The 15,585-nt window shown below is 48.8% G+C and overlaps 1 protein-coding gene and 2 long non-coding RNA genes across 10 annotated transcripts in view; 1 reads left to right on the forward strand and 2 right to left on the reverse strand.

Annotated features, from left to right (window-relative positions):
* The window catches only part of LOC310853040, a 484,331-nt gene that overhangs the window by 350,330 nt on the left and 118,416 nt on the right, over nucleotides 1-15,585 (reverse strand). The gene's annotated exons all lie outside the window — the stretch shown is intronic.
* DYSF (dysferlin) overlaps nucleotides 1-15,585 on the forward strand; it is a 180,428-nt gene that overhangs the window by 135,381 nt on the left and 29,462 nt on the right. For all 8 annotated transcript variants that reach the window (XM_083757042.1, XM_083757038.1, XM_083757040.1 and 5 more), the window contains 6 exons: nucleotides 6,197-6,295; nucleotides 7,853-7,981; nucleotides 8,947-9,102; nucleotides 10,886-10,977; nucleotides 11,767-11,937; nucleotides 12,830-12,972. In XM_083757042.1, coding sequence (XP_083613168.1) covers nucleotides 6,197-6,295; nucleotides 7,853-7,981; nucleotides 8,947-9,102; nucleotides 10,886-10,977; nucleotides 11,767-11,937; nucleotides 12,830-12,972 — 790 coding nt within the window. The remainder of the gene's footprint in view (nucleotides 1-6,196; nucleotides 6,296-7,852; nucleotides 7,982-8,946; nucleotides 9,103-10,885; nucleotides 10,978-11,766; nucleotides 11,938-12,829; nucleotides 12,973-15,585) is intronic.
* The window catches only part of LOC310853044, a 182,502-nt gene that overhangs the window by 66,989 nt on the left and 99,928 nt on the right, over nucleotides 1-15,585 (reverse strand). The window lies entirely within an intron of this gene.

Raw genomic sequence — 15,585 nt, forward strand, 5'->3', positions numbered from 1 at the left:
CGGCCCAATCGCTTTCTAAATCCAGCCCGCGGACGGTCCGGGAATCAGCATGTTTTTACATGAGTAGAATGTGTGCTTTTGTTTAAAATGCATCTCTGGGTTATTTGTGGGACATAGGAATTAGTTCTCTCCCCCCCTTGCAAAATATAGTCCGGCTCCCCACAAGGTCTGAGGGGCAGTGGACCGGCCCCCTGCTGAAAAAGTTTGCTGACCCCTGGTTTAGGGTTTGGGGGAACGTTGATGTCTCAGACCTGGAGAGGGGCCTGATTCAGCTTCTGCCATTACCAGAGGGACTAATCCTGAGGATCCCAGTGTAGGGTCAGGTGGGGAGAGCTCCTGTTGCTCCCAGCTCCTGCCTGTGGACTTTCCCCTGGCTGCCCTCTGGGAGAACAGGATACTGGGATAGCTTGGCAGCTGCCCTGATATAGCAGCCAAGCTGTAATGATGTCCGGTTCAGCCTAATCTCGGTCCAGCAGCTACCATTACAAAAAAAATTGTGCAGCCTTATCTCCCCTGTTTCATTTGCTTAGCAAACAAATGTAAAAGCAACACTGTGTACTTGAGATATGACATGGCATTTGGTTTCACTGCTCACCTCCCCATTTGCAAATTAACTTGTACAGCACATGCCGGGAAGTCGCAGATACGGAGATGATCCCTGAGGAAGCTGGGCCACTGCACATCAGTGCAACACACACACACCGCCCAGGATGGATGGGAGGGGATAAATGCCCACAGTGAGCCGGACGGATCCCTTTACATCCTCGTAGCTGCATTTCTCAGATGGGGCCATTCACAGAAAACAAGCAATTCTGTCATCGGAATTTGCAGGGTTTCCAACACACATCTGGGGGACTTGAGGGAATGGCTAAACTTAAGAAATTCCAGAAATGGATACACAAGATGAGCCTGCTGGATCAGCCAATGGCCCCTGCAGTCCAGCATCCTGTTCTCAAAGTGGCTAATAATAATAATAATAATAATAATAATAATAATAATAATAATTTATTATTTATACCACATCCATCTGACTGGGTTTCCCCAGCAACTCTGGGCAGCTTCCAACAGAATATTAAAATACAATAACCTATTAAACATTAAAAGCTTCCCTAAACAGGGCTGCCTTCAGATGTCTTCTAAATGTTAGGTAGTTGTTTTTCTCTTTGACATCTGGTGGGAGGGCATTCAATGGAGTTTCACCACTACCAAGAAGGCCCTCTGCCAGGTTCCCTGTAACTTGGGTTCATGCAGGGAGGGAACTGCCAGAAGGCCCTCGGCGCTGGACCCCAGTGTCCGGGCAGAACGATGGGGGTGGAGATGCTCCTTCAGGTCTGCTGGGCTGAGGTCATTTAGAGCTTTCAAGGTCAGCACCAACACTTTGAATTGTGCTTGGAAACGTACTGGGAGCCAGTGTAGGTCTTTCAAGGCTGGTGTTATGTGGTCTCAGCGGCCACCCCCAGTCACCAGTCTAGCTGCCGCATTCTGGATTAGTTGCAGTTTCTGGGTCAGCTTCAAAGGTAGCCCCACATAGAGCACACTTCAGTAGTCCAAGTGGGAGATAACCAGAGCATGCACCACTCCGGTGAGACAGTCTGCGGGCAGGGAGGGTCTCATCCTGCGTACCAGATGGAGCTGGGAGACAGCTGCCCTGGACGCAGAATTGATCTGTGCCTCCATGGATAGCTGTGAGTCCAAAATGACTCCCAGGCTGCGCACCTGGTCCTTCAGGGGCACAGTTACCCCATTCAGGACCAGGGAGTCCCCCACACCCGCCCGCTCGCCCCCTGTCCCCCCAAAACACTACTTTTGTCTTGTCAGGATTCAACTTCAACCACACGCCCCAAAGGGAAATCTGTAAGTAGGATTCGAACCCAAGAGCAAATCTCCTCTCCTTTCCAGCAACTGGCATTCAGAAGTATTGCTGCCTCCAGCCGTGGCAGCAGAGAAGAGCTTTTGATAGCTCTCTCCTCCTCTGTGAATTTGTCAGATCCTCTTTTAAAGTGGACCTGACCATGACCACCACTGCGCCTTGTGGGAGGGAGTTCCACAGTCTGTGCTGCGTGAAGAAGTTCTTTTCTCTGTCCCGAATATCCCAGCATCGGGATGCTATGTGCCACGAGTGCATTGGAAGTAGATGGAGAGAGTGCAATGTTAAATTGGATCGCCAACATTGGCACGTGAAGAAGATGCAGTCTTCCGTCCCGTCAGCGAAGAGAGCTGCCGCTTTGGAGAGCTGTTGGGTTACCTCCTTGCAGCCAGCCAGCCAGGCCTTCTGCTGCCTCTAAGACAAATAAGCCATTAAGCGACAAGTTAGCACGCGAAACACGAGCCAGAAAACATGCGAGCCGAAATCTGTAAACTATTTGGGGTAATTGGTTATTTGCTGCGCTTGCGAGTCTCAAATCGTGGCGCATATTTTATGGCCTATCTGGTTACCCTTCCCTGGAATCGCCACTGGGATCGGATATCTCCAGCTGAACCTGACAGTTGATACCCAGCCCCGAGACTCTCGGAAGGGGTGGCCTGCCAGCTGGGCATTCCTGTGGTCACCTCCCATGAACACAGCCATGCCGGGGCCTCCCCACACCCAGTTCAGGATTGGGTTGCCAGGCCCAGACTCTAGGGGGACTGGCTGGCTCCTGACCCTTGCAGGGAACAGCTTGCCCAGGCCACGCAGAAGCCCGAGACCCCCCAGGAACCTCCCACTTCCTAGGGGCTCCAATTCACTGGGAAGGTCTCCTGCGCAGAACCCACCAAAATGGACAGAGTGGACAGAGGTTTCTCAAATGATGCACAGCAGGAGGAAAGGGGCTAGAGGGAAGTTGCTTTCCCTCTCTCCCAAATGCTAGATCTCGTGGACGTGCAACGCAGCTCAACGTCGGAAGTCTCAGGACAGGGAAAAGAAAGGACTTCTTCATGCAGCACGTCGTTAAACCATGGAACTCCCTGCCACAAGAGGCAGTGGATGGCTTTTGAAATATAGTCGGAGTCGAGAGTGGATTTCATGCTCTTTATTCAGCTCATAGTAGTGAGGAATGGGAGTTCTCATAGAATGTCTGCTTATATACATTATTTACACAATGGGCCCCACGTGATTGGCTAATTCCGGGAATCTCCTGTAGGCCAACCAGGTTGCGGATTCACTTCCACCTGCAGCTGGATTGGGTGGCTCCTGTGGACCAATCAGACTGCTGCATTCTGAATGCTATTGTTCTAGGACCAATCAGACTGCTGCTTTTTGGATCCTATTCATCTCAGTACGTAACAGCTTTAAAACAGGATTTGACCAATTCACGGAGGAGAAGAGCTCTCAATGGCTACTAGCCATGAGGACCACAGTTGGAGGCTTCCAAACCACATTTTATTAAGAATTACAACATAACATTTTATCAATAAAGCATGTTTTTGTTGTTGTTTAGTCATTAGTCATTTAGTCATGTCCGACTCTTTGTGACCCCCTGGACCAGAGCACGCCAGGCACTCCTGTCTTCCACTGCCTCCCGCAGTTTGGTCAGACTCATGCTGGTAGCTTCGAGAACACTGTCCAACCATCTCGTCCTCTGTCGTCCCCTTCTCATTGGGCCCTCCATCTTTCCCAACATTAGGGTCTTTTCCAGGGAGTCTTCTCTTCTCATGAGGTGGCCAAAGTATTGGAGCCTCAGCTTCAGGATCTGTCCTTCCAGTGAGGGCTGATTTCCTTCAGAATGGAGAGGTTGGATCTTCTTGCAGTCCATGGGACTCTCCAGAGTCTCCTCCAGCACCAGAATTCAAAAGCATCCATTCTTCGGCGATCAGCCTTCTTTGTGGTCCAGCTCTCACTTCCATACATCACTACTGGGAAAACCATAGTTTTAACTATACAGACCTTTGTCGGCTTTTTAAGATGCTGTCTGGGTTTGTCATTGCTTTTCAATGGAACATATCATCCTTAATTCCCCCCTCCCCAAAAAGGAACCCATCCTCCACTCCACCCCCTAGACTTCCCTCAGCGCCTCTCTCTGGTTTTTCCATACTTATAATTCTCTGCATATTATAAAATTGTAAAAATCCTTAATCTAACTATTATGTGTTATTAATAATGAATTTGTGAATGTTTATTCAAAACCTGCCAAGGAGTCCAACTTAGTTTATTTAAATACTTTGCAAAAGGTTCTCATTCTTCTTTGAAGTCACAGTTGTCCTTGTCCCGCAGTTTGTGCGTCAATTTCGCCAGTTCCGCATAGTCCATCAGTTTCCCTTGCCACAGCTCTTTAGTCGGGGTTTCTTCATTCTTCCATCCTTGTGCTATTAAGACTCTGGCTGCCGTTGTCGTGTACATAAAGATATTCTTAAATTTCCTTGGCAGGTCTTTCCCTACAATCCCTAACAAAAATGCTTCAGGTTTTTCAACAAATGTTAATTGGAACATTTTCTTCAACTCATTATATATCATTTCCCAAAATTTTCTAATCTTACTGCAATCCCACGACATATGGTAAAAAGTCCCTTCTGGATGCCATGCAATGTCAATCCAGGGCCTTCTGTGCCCCTCACAAGACACTTAAGCCAGCTCCCTTCTTAGCCTTTCTTGCCAGGCATGGCTTTCCTGTTTCGACTAATAATAATAATAATAATAATAATAAATTTTTATTTATATCCCGCCCTCCCCAGCCGAAGCTGGGCTCAGGGCGGCTAACAACAATAAAATAATACAACATTCTAAATGAGCAGCCAGTGTCCTTTCCAATTAATGTTCCAGCTGTGTCTCCTGGTGTTTTGCTTAAAAAGGAAAAAAATAAAATACACGCATCCAAAACACCCCCCTAAAAACACAAAAAACATGTTATTCTCCGTAACCTCAGCCCCAACATCAGCAGAAACCTCTAACTCCTTTCTTTGTCTTGGGGCTGCGGAGGAGACCAGAGGTAAAATCGTCAGATTACTGAAAGTGCTTTCTTTGTAACACGGCACTTGTGGAATGTCATAATAAAGGCATTTTGGTTAGAATGCAGCTCCCCCCTCCCTTTTTCTTTTTTAAAGGCAGTGCAAAAGGATGGCCGAAAAGGGAGATTTATGCAATATTCCTACGAGGGGAGGAAGTGTATGGGGGGGGGGGAGAGAAAGTGTTGGGTCCCAGCGCAATGCCTTTTTGAGACAGGGACTCTCAAGATGCCTGCCTGGCTCCCAGTCAAACTCCATAAACCCCGATTATCCCAGCTTCTCCGTGAGGTTAGTGTGATGGAATTTTGCGGAATTCCAAAATGAGATATTTATTTGCTTAAGGATGTTTCACGAATTACCAATTGCTCCTTCATCTTGGCTCCAGTTGACCTTGAGAATTGTAGCTGTTACCAAAAAAAATAACATTTCTTTACAACCCCCCCCCCCCAGTTCAATCGAAGCCTTCTGTTTGCCTTCTACTGAGCCAGGCCAGTGGCTTCCTCTTTACCTACTTAACTAGGTAAGTTGAAAGGTTCAGGGCAGATACAAAGAAAGGACTCATTCGAGCAGCACAAACTATGGAACTCCTTGCCACAGGAGAGCGGGGTAGCCGTCACCTTAGATGCCTTGAAAAGAGGATTGGGAAAATAAATGAAGGAGGCTAATAGCCAGAGTGGCTTTGAGTTCGAGGCAGCAATAATAATAATAATAATAATAATAATAATAATAATAATAATAATATATTATTTGTACCCCGCTCATCTGTCTGGGTTTCCCTAGCCACTCTGGGTGGCTTCCAACAAAGATTAACAATACATCAAACTGAATACCCATTGCTGGAAATGCAGGAGGGGAGATCTGCTCTTGTGCTTGTGAATTTTCCATTGGGGCATCTAGCTAGCCATCATGAGAACAGGACGCTGGACTAGATGGGTCATTGGTCTGATCCAGTGGGCTTTTCTTAAGGGATTGAACCCATGGTGTTCTGGAAGCAGAGCTGAGCTGTGTCTCCAGCTTTCCAAAAGCCACTGAAATCCCCCGCTTATGTTTTTCTTTCACAAAAAATCTTAATAAATATTTATATATAAAAAATGAAATCCCCCGCTGGTTTTTCCAATAAGAGAGTTGTGTTTCGCCACGATGACTTGCACCGTGCATTCTTGAGCCCTATTGATGGAGACCTTTGCATGCATCCCCGCGCAAACCGAGAGCCGCTCAGGTGGTGCCGATCGCTGTCGGGATTTCTTGATATGAAGTGTTACTTCTCCTCTCCTAGGAAGAAGAGTTCATCGATTGGTGGAGCAAGTTCTACGCTTCCACAGGCGACCGGGAAAAATGCGGCTCATACCTGGAAAAGGGTTTTGACACACTAAAGGTAACTGGCTGGAGGGAAACCTCTTGTTCTTTATTAGTACAGCTCCAGAGCTCGATTCCTCAGCAAATAGCATCTGATAATACTATGCAAAGAAAAGGATTTTTCTTGTAGAGACACTGATGCAATTCCAGTTATTTAAGCAATGCAGGTAAATTGGTTACTGGGTGGCAAGGGCGTCCAGAAGCATCAAAACCAAATTGTAAAAGCTGTGTAACAGCAAAGTGTGCTCTTGTTATATATTTAGGTAACACGATTTGTATGCTGCTTACTTCAGTTTACAAAGAGCAATCACTAATGAAAAAAGAGTTCCTTCCTCTTGTTTATGGCATTAGATGGTGGGCAGCAGCCATCTAAGTCAATAACAGATCAGTGGTGTCCAAACTTTTTTCAGATAGGGCCAGATTTGATTAAGTGAAGGGCCGTGAGGGAGACCTTCCTTGGGAGGGGAAAGATGGCGGTTGTTGCTTAGGAGGTGAAATTGCAGCACCTGGGACTTGAGCTGGAGGGGGTTGTGAGGTTAGACTGAAACTTAGCCAGGGAGGTGTCTGGGACAGTGGACACTCTGAGCTTCATCAGCTCCTCAGAAGCAACAGAAGTCTAGTGTCTAGATCAAGGGAAGTCATAGGACCACTCTGTTCTGGTCAAAACCAGTCTGGAATCCTGTATCCAGTTCTAGGCCTCCCAGTTTAAGAAGGATATGGACAAGCTGGAAGGTGTTCAGAGGAGGGAGACCAAGATGATCAAGGCTCTGGAAACCAAGCCTGATGAGGAATGGTTGAAGGAGCTGGATATGTTTAGCCTGGAAAAGGGGAGACTGAGAGGAGATATGAGGGCCATCTTCAAATATCTGAAGGACCCAAACTGCTCTGAAGGGCAGGACCCAATCTGATAGCCCCATGATGAGAAAGAACCATAGAACCATAGAATTGTTGAGTTGAAAGGGACCTGGAGGATCATCTAGTCCAGGCATAGGCAAAACTTGGCCCTCCAGATATTTTGGGACTACAACTCCCATCATCCCTAGCTAGCAGGACCAGGGAATTGTAGTCCCAAAACATCTGGAGGACCAAGTTTTCCTATGCCTGATCTAGTCCAACCCACCTGTAGTGAGGTAGGAGGTTTCTGACTAGACATTAGGGATAAATTTCAGATGATAAGAGCCATTCAACAGTGGAATAGACTACTTTGGAGGTCTCTCAAGAGTGCTTGGAGGCCATTTCTGAGGGATTCTTGAACAGGGAATGACTTTGCAGGGAGTTGAGGTACAGGACTTCTGCAGAAGCGCCAACTATAGGGGGGAGAAGGAGCTCCAGCCCCCTAAGTATTTCTGGGCAAGGGTCTGAGCCCCCCACCCCAATACTGAAGGGGCTGTTATCCCCCGCCACTCCCGGGCGAGTGCTGGTGCACCGAGTGGGGCCGGGACTTCTGGAGGGTGAAGATTACCTCCTGCACTCCCCGCCCCACCACCAGGCAAGCAGTGGGGGGCAAGTCGGCGTCCCTGGTCCTTTGGGACCCCTCCCAACTGGACAAACTGAACCCACGTTTTTCTTCCCTTAGGTCTATGAAACGGAGCTGGAGAGCGTAGAAGACTTCGGGGGTCTCTCGGATTTCTGCAACACCTTTAAGCTGTACCGTGGCAAGACTCAGGATTCGAATGAAGACCCGACCATTGTGGGGGAATTCAAGGTTTGCTAACCTCTTTCAGATATCAGAGGGCCTGGAGACGATTGCTGTGCTTCTTCTTCTTCTTCTTCTTCTTCTTCTTCTTCTTCTTCTTCTTCTTCAGCAATCCCTCATAGCTGAATAAAATTATCTTCCATAAACACAGTCTTAACAGTGGGTCCATAAGTGACTGTGGAGGCCAATTCTGGATCCACACATCCTTCCACAGTGGGATGTGGGAGTTGATCACGGTGGGAGTTGATCATGGTGAGGGTTTGCCAAGCATGCCTTCCCCTTAGCATGTTTCTCCCTTGCATCCTGAGTTCGAGTGTCTTCGAAGTCCACAACACCTTTGGTAAAGGCTGTTCTCCAACCGGAGCGCTCACAGGCCAGTGTTTCCCAGTTGTTGGTGTTTATACTGCATTTTTACAAGATTTGCCTTGAGAGAGTCTTTAAACCTCTTTTGTTGACCACCAGCAATATGCTATGAAATGAACAAAGCCAAAGCTTCGGGCCCCTAATCCCAGAGGGGCCTCAGAAGAGACCCCATTACTTAATTTTGTTGCGTCTAGTAGAGTCACATTGATTCGAGTCAAATGGATTAAATTTTCATTGTATATATTTCAACAATCCCAATGTAGCATAGATGTTGCAAAGGTGTGGTCACCCGTCGTGGAACAACCCCATGGAAGAAGATAACCGTGGATACCCACACCTCGTTGCTGGTTGAAAAGGGCTCCCCATGACAGTTTCAGTTTCAGGCCCAACCCAAATGTAGGTCTGCCCCTGTTCAGGGCCAAGATGGACTCCTTGTCAGAGCCACCTTCCTTCCTGAGGCTCACGGCCATTGTGTTCCTCGAGAGATGGGCTGGTTCACAGTGTGAGCTCTCTGGGTCCCTCTCTGTAAGATGTGACCCCTCTGAGCTTGGCTGTAGGATGCAGGGAGTTGTCGATGGCAGGCTCTAATGGCCTCCCCCCTCGGCTTGCAGGGCGCCTTCAAGATCTACCCTCTGCCGGATGACCCCACGGTGGCAGTTCCTCCTCGCCAGTTCCACCAGCTTCCAGCCAGAGGCCCCCAAGAATGCCTCGTCCGTGTTTACATCATCCGGGCCTTTGATCTGCAGCCAAAGGACTCAAACGGAAAGGTAAGCCTGGGAGAGGATGGGCAGGCAGGTAGGATCCCTGGGGGTCTCAGGGCAGTTTACAGAATAAAAGCAAGATATAAAACCACAAAATACCTAATAAAAATAAAAACAACAACCCAATAGCTACCCCAAATAGGGTTGCCATGTTTCAAAAAGGAAAAACCAGCAGGACACCCCAAATGTTGTTGAGCTTTCTTTAAGATCTTTTCTTAGGTAAACACCAAAGCCTCTTTTTTGTGCTGGTCCTGTGGGTTACCCGAGAGGCGAGGTCCAAGTCCTGTCCGTGGTCAAAGGTGCAACGTGGAGGCAGTCCGTAGTAGCTGAAGCTGGGTGCAGGGCAGGGAGCCGGGTGAAGTCAGGAACAGGCTTGCAAGCCGGGAGCCAGGGCGGGTCAGGAGCTCTGGCAGGAAAGCAGGACAGGGTTCAGACAGGAACTAGCAACCAACAATGTTGCTTCCGCAACTTGGGTCTGGGGCTGGCCGGCTTTTATTTGCCCCGAGGCATAGGGCAGCCCCAATCCTCTGGTGACTCACCTCTCCTGGCCTGGAGGCAAGCACTCCTCCTGTGGCAACTTAGTTCCCTCTGCCTCTCTGCCCTTAGCCTCTGCAGCTCAGGAGAGGCTGGAGGGTCACCAGACCCAGAGGCAACCTCCTCTTCCCCTGACGGGGCTGAGAGTGGAGCACCTGCAGGCAGTGGGTCCTCCATCACCCCAGGAGCCAGAGCAGACTCAACTGGTGCCTGCACCTGAGGATCCGGCACAGGTGAGGACCCTTCAGGCTCAGGCCCTGGCTCAGCTGGTTCTGGGGGCGGGGACTTCTGTGCAGGCTGGGATTCCTCGGGTTCAGCATCTGAGTCCGAATCCCAGGCCATCACATTTTTTTTTTAACAATAATGCCAAAACCCCCACAATTTTTGGGTTCACTTGCCTAAGATCCAGGAGAAACCACCACCTTTCAGAAATTCCCCCCTGAGGTTGCTTCTGCCTTTGAAATCCCGGTAATGTCTGGTGAAATCCAGACATATGGCAGCCCTAACAAGAAACAGTATGTTTTTTAAAACTTCGACTTTTCCTTGTCATCCACTTTTTATTAGCAGTTTTTGTTTTTTGCCTTAAAGAGGATTTTTCTTGGACTACAGCTCCAATTATCCCTTACCATGGACTACTTGGCTGGGATGATGGAAGCTGGAGACCAACAATGGCACCCAAGGGTGAAAAACAACTAAGGTAGAATCCTACACACATACACACACACACGGTATATAAATACACTGTATCTAAACACCTCCCTAAGACCTATTTCCCATGTAATGGGAAAGGGGGGTATTGGTTTGTTTTATTATGCATTTTGTGTTTTTATCTTGTATTCTTGTGTCGTGAAGTGGCCTGAGATCTGCAGAGGGTGGTATATAAATTTTGGACAAGTAGACAAATAAATAAGATATCTAGAATGCCAGGGTGTGTTTTCAGCTGTTTTCAATTTACTGTCGATTTTCCGAAGGTTTAAAACGATTACTGTTCATTGTTTTAAGTGATAATATTATTGATTTTTCCTTCTTCTTTTTGTAAAGCGCTTTGGGGTTCTTTTACTATCAAACGTTGTGCAAATTTTATGCAACCAACCAACAAGCACGTATCTTTTGGGGGCTTCTGTTGGGTGTCAGGAAGTGGGGGCCTCATTTGCCTCTGTTTGCATCTCTCCATTGGCTAGACATGCCCAGGTAACCTTACCTGGGTCTGCAGAGAGCCCACCTTGACTGACCACCTTTCTTTTCTCCTCTGCAGTGTGACCCTTATGTCAAGATATCTGTGGGGAAGAAATCCATCAATGATCAGGACCATTACCTCCCCTGCACGCTGGAGCCCGTCTTTGGAAAGTAAGGGGTGAATGCAAGGACAGACATAGATGTAGACACCTGGGGGGTGTTGAAGGGAAGAGGGAAAGGTTCCTTCTTTAATACCTTTTATTCTTATTTCTTGAATTTATATACCGCCCTATAACCAGAGGTCTCACGGTGTTTCATAGAAAAGATCACAACATATATAGTCAGAATAAAAACAACAACCCAATCACACCCCACACCCCGAAAAGAGACACATTTCAAAAGGGCATAGGATGTCAAGTGGGTCAACCAAAGGCCTGGTTAATAAATTTTATTTTTTTGAAAAAGAGTCCCATGCTCTGCTGAATGTGTAACCCATGGGTAGGTAACCTAAGGCCCGGGGCCCAGATCCGGCCCAATCACCTTCTAAATCCGGCCCACGGATGGTCTGGGAATCAGCGTGTTTTTACATGAGTAGAATGTGTCCTTTTATTTAAAATGCATCTCTGGGTTATTTGTTGGGCATAGGAATTCATTCCCCCCCAAAAAAAAATATAGTCTGCCCCCCCCCCGCAAGGTCTGAGGGACGGTGGACCGGCTCCCTACTGGAAAAGTTTGATGACCCTTGGACTGTAACCAATCAATCAACAATACAGTGTGTAACCAATCAAACAACCAACCAACCAACCAATAAAATTAATTATTATTATCATTATTAATTAAATTTATATACCATACTATGTTTGGAGGTCTCAGGGCAGTTCACAGAACACATTGCTAAGCAAGTGTAGCAAAAGTGACCCTGTCCACCTGAGTAACATTGAGCCTTCCTCCTCCCCGTAGGATGTTTGAGCTGACGTGCATTCTGCCCCTGGAGAAGGATCTGAAGGTCACCCTCTACGACTACGACCTCTTGTCCAAAGACGAGAAAATCGGGGAAACCACCCTGGACCTCGAGAACCGGTTCCTTTCCAGATTTGGGTCCCGCTGTGGCCTGCCCCAGACTTACTGCATGTGGGTGCTTGGGGGAAACCGAGGCAGCTCAGGGGGGCATTGCCCCTCTTTTGGGGAGGGGGATTCATGGGAATATCCACAGGAGAGAGCTGGGCCTCCGGGTGGCCTCAAGACCCTGTGTTTATCCAGCCTGGTTCCTGCAAAGCTGAGGGTGGTGGGAGGCCAAGGGGAAAGGCAAAATGGTAGAATTGCAGAATTGGAGGGCACCCCAAAGGTCCCCTAGTCCAGCCCCCTGCAATGCAGGAATGGCAGCTAAAGAGGACTGGACTGCAATGAGGCCGAACATCACTTTGGGGTAGAGAGCAAGCCTTGCATGCAGAAGCCTTCAAGAATTTCCAGTTCGAGAGGATTTCTGGCAGCAGCCTAGGAAAGTCCTTTTTTCGCCTGGGGTTTTGGAGAGACAGCGGAGCTGGAGAACTAAACGAGAAGAGCTGTGAACCTGAATCTTGAACCCAAGGCTGATCGGAGGGGCCTGCAGAGCCCCAAAGCAGCTGGTTGCTCACTATGTAAGGCAGGATGTTGGGCTTGTCCCACGATGGCCGTTGGCTGATGTTCAGGGTTTCGAAAGCTCCATGCGCTGAGCTGCAAAAGCCCCAGCAATCAGTTGCTTGTCAGGTCTGGCATAGCACTGTGCATGGTGCTCAGCTGACCCTTGGGGCTTTGTGAGATGCCGGTAAACCATCAGCTGATCGACAGGCAGCACTCGCAGAGCACAGCGTACAATAGTGAGAAGTTCTCCTGCACATATCACGTTGCAATAAAAGGGGAGGTGTGCAGGAGCAGAGCAGCGTCTCTCAGAAAAAGTGCAACAAGGCACATCAAACTTTACCTGCCTTGAGCCTGGAGGATAGGGCAGGTTGAAGCTTTCTTTTGCTTTTTCTCTTGCTCTTAGTTCTGGTCCCAACCAATGGAGAGATCAACTCCGTCCTTCTCAGCTGCTCCACCTCTTTGCTCTGCAACGCAACTGGAAGCCTCCTGTCTACAAACCTGACCGGATCATCTTCAGAGATCAAATCTACCGTCTCCCAGACCTTGGTAAACAAACTTCTGGTCTTGGACCTTAAGATCTTTCATAAGGGTAGAGGGTAAAGGGACCCCTGACCATTAGGTCCAGTCGCGGACGACTCTGGGGTTGCGGTGCTCATCTCGTTTTACTGGCCGAGGGAGCTGGCATACAGCTTCTGCGTTATGTGGCCAGCAGGACTAAGCTGCTTCTGGCGAAGCAGAGCAGTGCACGGAAATGCCGTTTACCTTCCCGCCAGAGCGGTACCTATTTATCTCCTTGCATTTTGACGTGCTTTCGAACTGCTAGGTTGGCAGGAGCAGGGACTGAGCAACGGGAGCTCACCCCATCGCAGGGATTTGAACCACCAACCTTCTGATCGGCAAGTCCTAGGCTCTGTGGTTTAACCCACAGCGCCACCCAAGATCTTTCATAGGTTCATAGAATTATAGAGTTGGAAGGGACCCCAGCCCCCTGCAATCTCAACTAAGCATCCATGATCGTTGGTCGTCCACCCTCCAAGGAAGGAGGGTCCACCACCTTCCAAACGAGCCCATTCTACTATTGGACAGCTCTAACCACCAGAAATTCCTTTCTGTTCTTTACTCATAATCTTATTTCTTGTATCTTGAATCCTGGGTTTGAGCGCTACCCTCCAGAGCCAGAGAAAACAAGCTTGCTCCTTCTCCCCTTGAGATATTTGAAGATGGCTCTCTTATCTTCTCTCAGTCTCCTCTTTCCCAGACTCCTTCAACCGTTCCTCATCAGGCTTGGTTTCCAGATCCTGGATCATGAATGCATGGATGGAAGGAAGGTAGCTTGGTGTCAGTTGAGCCCAGCCAGGCCTCCAGGTGTTCCTTTGAAGGTGGAGCAAAACTGGGTGATGGACAGGGAGGAGAATCTGCTTTGGGGGTAATCATAGAATCATGGAATTGTAGAGGTGGAAGGGACCCAAGGGCCATCTAGCCCCACCCTGCGCAATGCAGGAATCTCAACTTAAGCATCAATGACAGACGGTCATCCAGCCTCTGCATAGAAACCTCCAAGGAAGGAGAGCCCACCAGCTTCCTAGTCCATTTCACTGACCATCTGAAAGTTCATCCAGATGTTTGGTTGGAATCTCCTTCCTTGGCACTGAATCTGTTGGTTCAGATCCTGTCCTCTGGAGTAGCAGGAAACAAGCTTGCTCCATCTTCCGTGTGACAGCCCTCCAGATATTTGATGGTGGCTCTCCTGTCAGTCTTCTCCTCTCCAGACCAAAGGAGTCTGGATGCTTGAGGGGCCACCAAGGGCTGTCTCACTTCACAGCAGCTTTGTGCCCTCAAAGTGATCCCTGCTGAGGGTGTCCTCAGGTTTATAGGGCTGCATAAAGCTGAGCAGAGAGCCAGTGTGGTGTAGTGGTTAGGAGCGGTAGTCTTGTAATCTGGTGAACCGGGTTCGCGTCTCCGCTCCTCCACATGCAGCTGCTGGGTGACCTTGGGCCAGTCACACTTCTGTGAAGTCTCTCAGCCCCACTCACCTCACAGAGTGTTTGTTGTGGGGGAGGAAGGGAAAGGAGGTTGTTAGCCGCTTTGAGACTCCTGAAGGGGAGTGAAAGGCGGGATATCAAATCCAAACTCTTCTTCTTCTCTTCTTTCTCCCTCCTCCTTCAAACCCAGAACTGAAGCTCTGGCAGCTTTGACCTTGGGACTGGGGGCGGGGGAGAGAATGGGGTCTGGAAAGCAGCTGTGTTAGAGCCCAGAGTGCAGAGGACATTTTGCAAGCTTTGTTTCTGGACCTTGCTTCCATCAGCTCCGCGCTGGTGATGTTTGAAGTGTGGCTGGGGAGACAAAGAAGGAGACAGATATATTTTTAATGTGGGGCCACTGTTTCTGTGGTGTCTGTGCACAACCAATGACAGAGTTGGCTGCTGGAGACTTGGAGACGGCAGTCTAACTTTTGCGGATCAAAAACTGGGACACGTGCCTTCTGGGATGTGCTCCCGGGCGAGTCGCGTGACCCGCATTGTGCTCTGACCCCCCAAAATGCGCTTTTTCAAGGCAAGAGTGTTGCAGGAGAGAGCAGCACCCAAAATGGCCACCACAATCGTGCACGAAAAAATGGGGCGTCCCGTTTTTTGTGGGACACTTGGCTGGTGTGACCCGTGCTTGGCCAACTGGAGGCAACAGATGAGGAGCACCTCACAGAAGGATGGAGGCCTCACACAGGACATCCTAGGAAGACACGGGGACATTTTATACTAAGGGCTGAGCCACACTCATCTTTTCTCTGCTCTTTTCAGGCATAGCCTGCCCTCTGAAGCTCTTTGTCCGAGTAATTATATTTTTTTTTCCTTTTTGCCCCAGAGCTTTCCCTGTGAAAAGCTGCTCTTTGGTGCTTGTTCGGAGCCAACATCCATCCACGGAAAAACCAAACGGATGTTTGTTCTGATTGAACACTAAAGAGCAGGTTTTCGTGGTGAAAGCTGCCGAGCAAAAAGATCACAGGGCTGTTGACAGAGTCCTTCTGGCCATGTCAGTTTCCTTCCTCCCACCCACCCTCTCTGTTTGTAAGTAATCTGTGGGAAAGTTGAACAGGGACCATCTCCCAGCTGTCCCAAGCCTCTTCTGCCCTCCTTAGCTCTGCCCTTTTATCTGCACTGGGAG

The sequence above is a fragment of the Podarcis gaigeae genome (assembly GCF_964106915.1).
Source record: "Podarcis gaigeae genome assembly, chromosome: 9".
Classification (NCBI taxonomy): Eukaryota; Metazoa; Chordata; class Lepidosauria; order Squamata; family Lacertidae; genus Podarcis; species Podarcis gaigeae.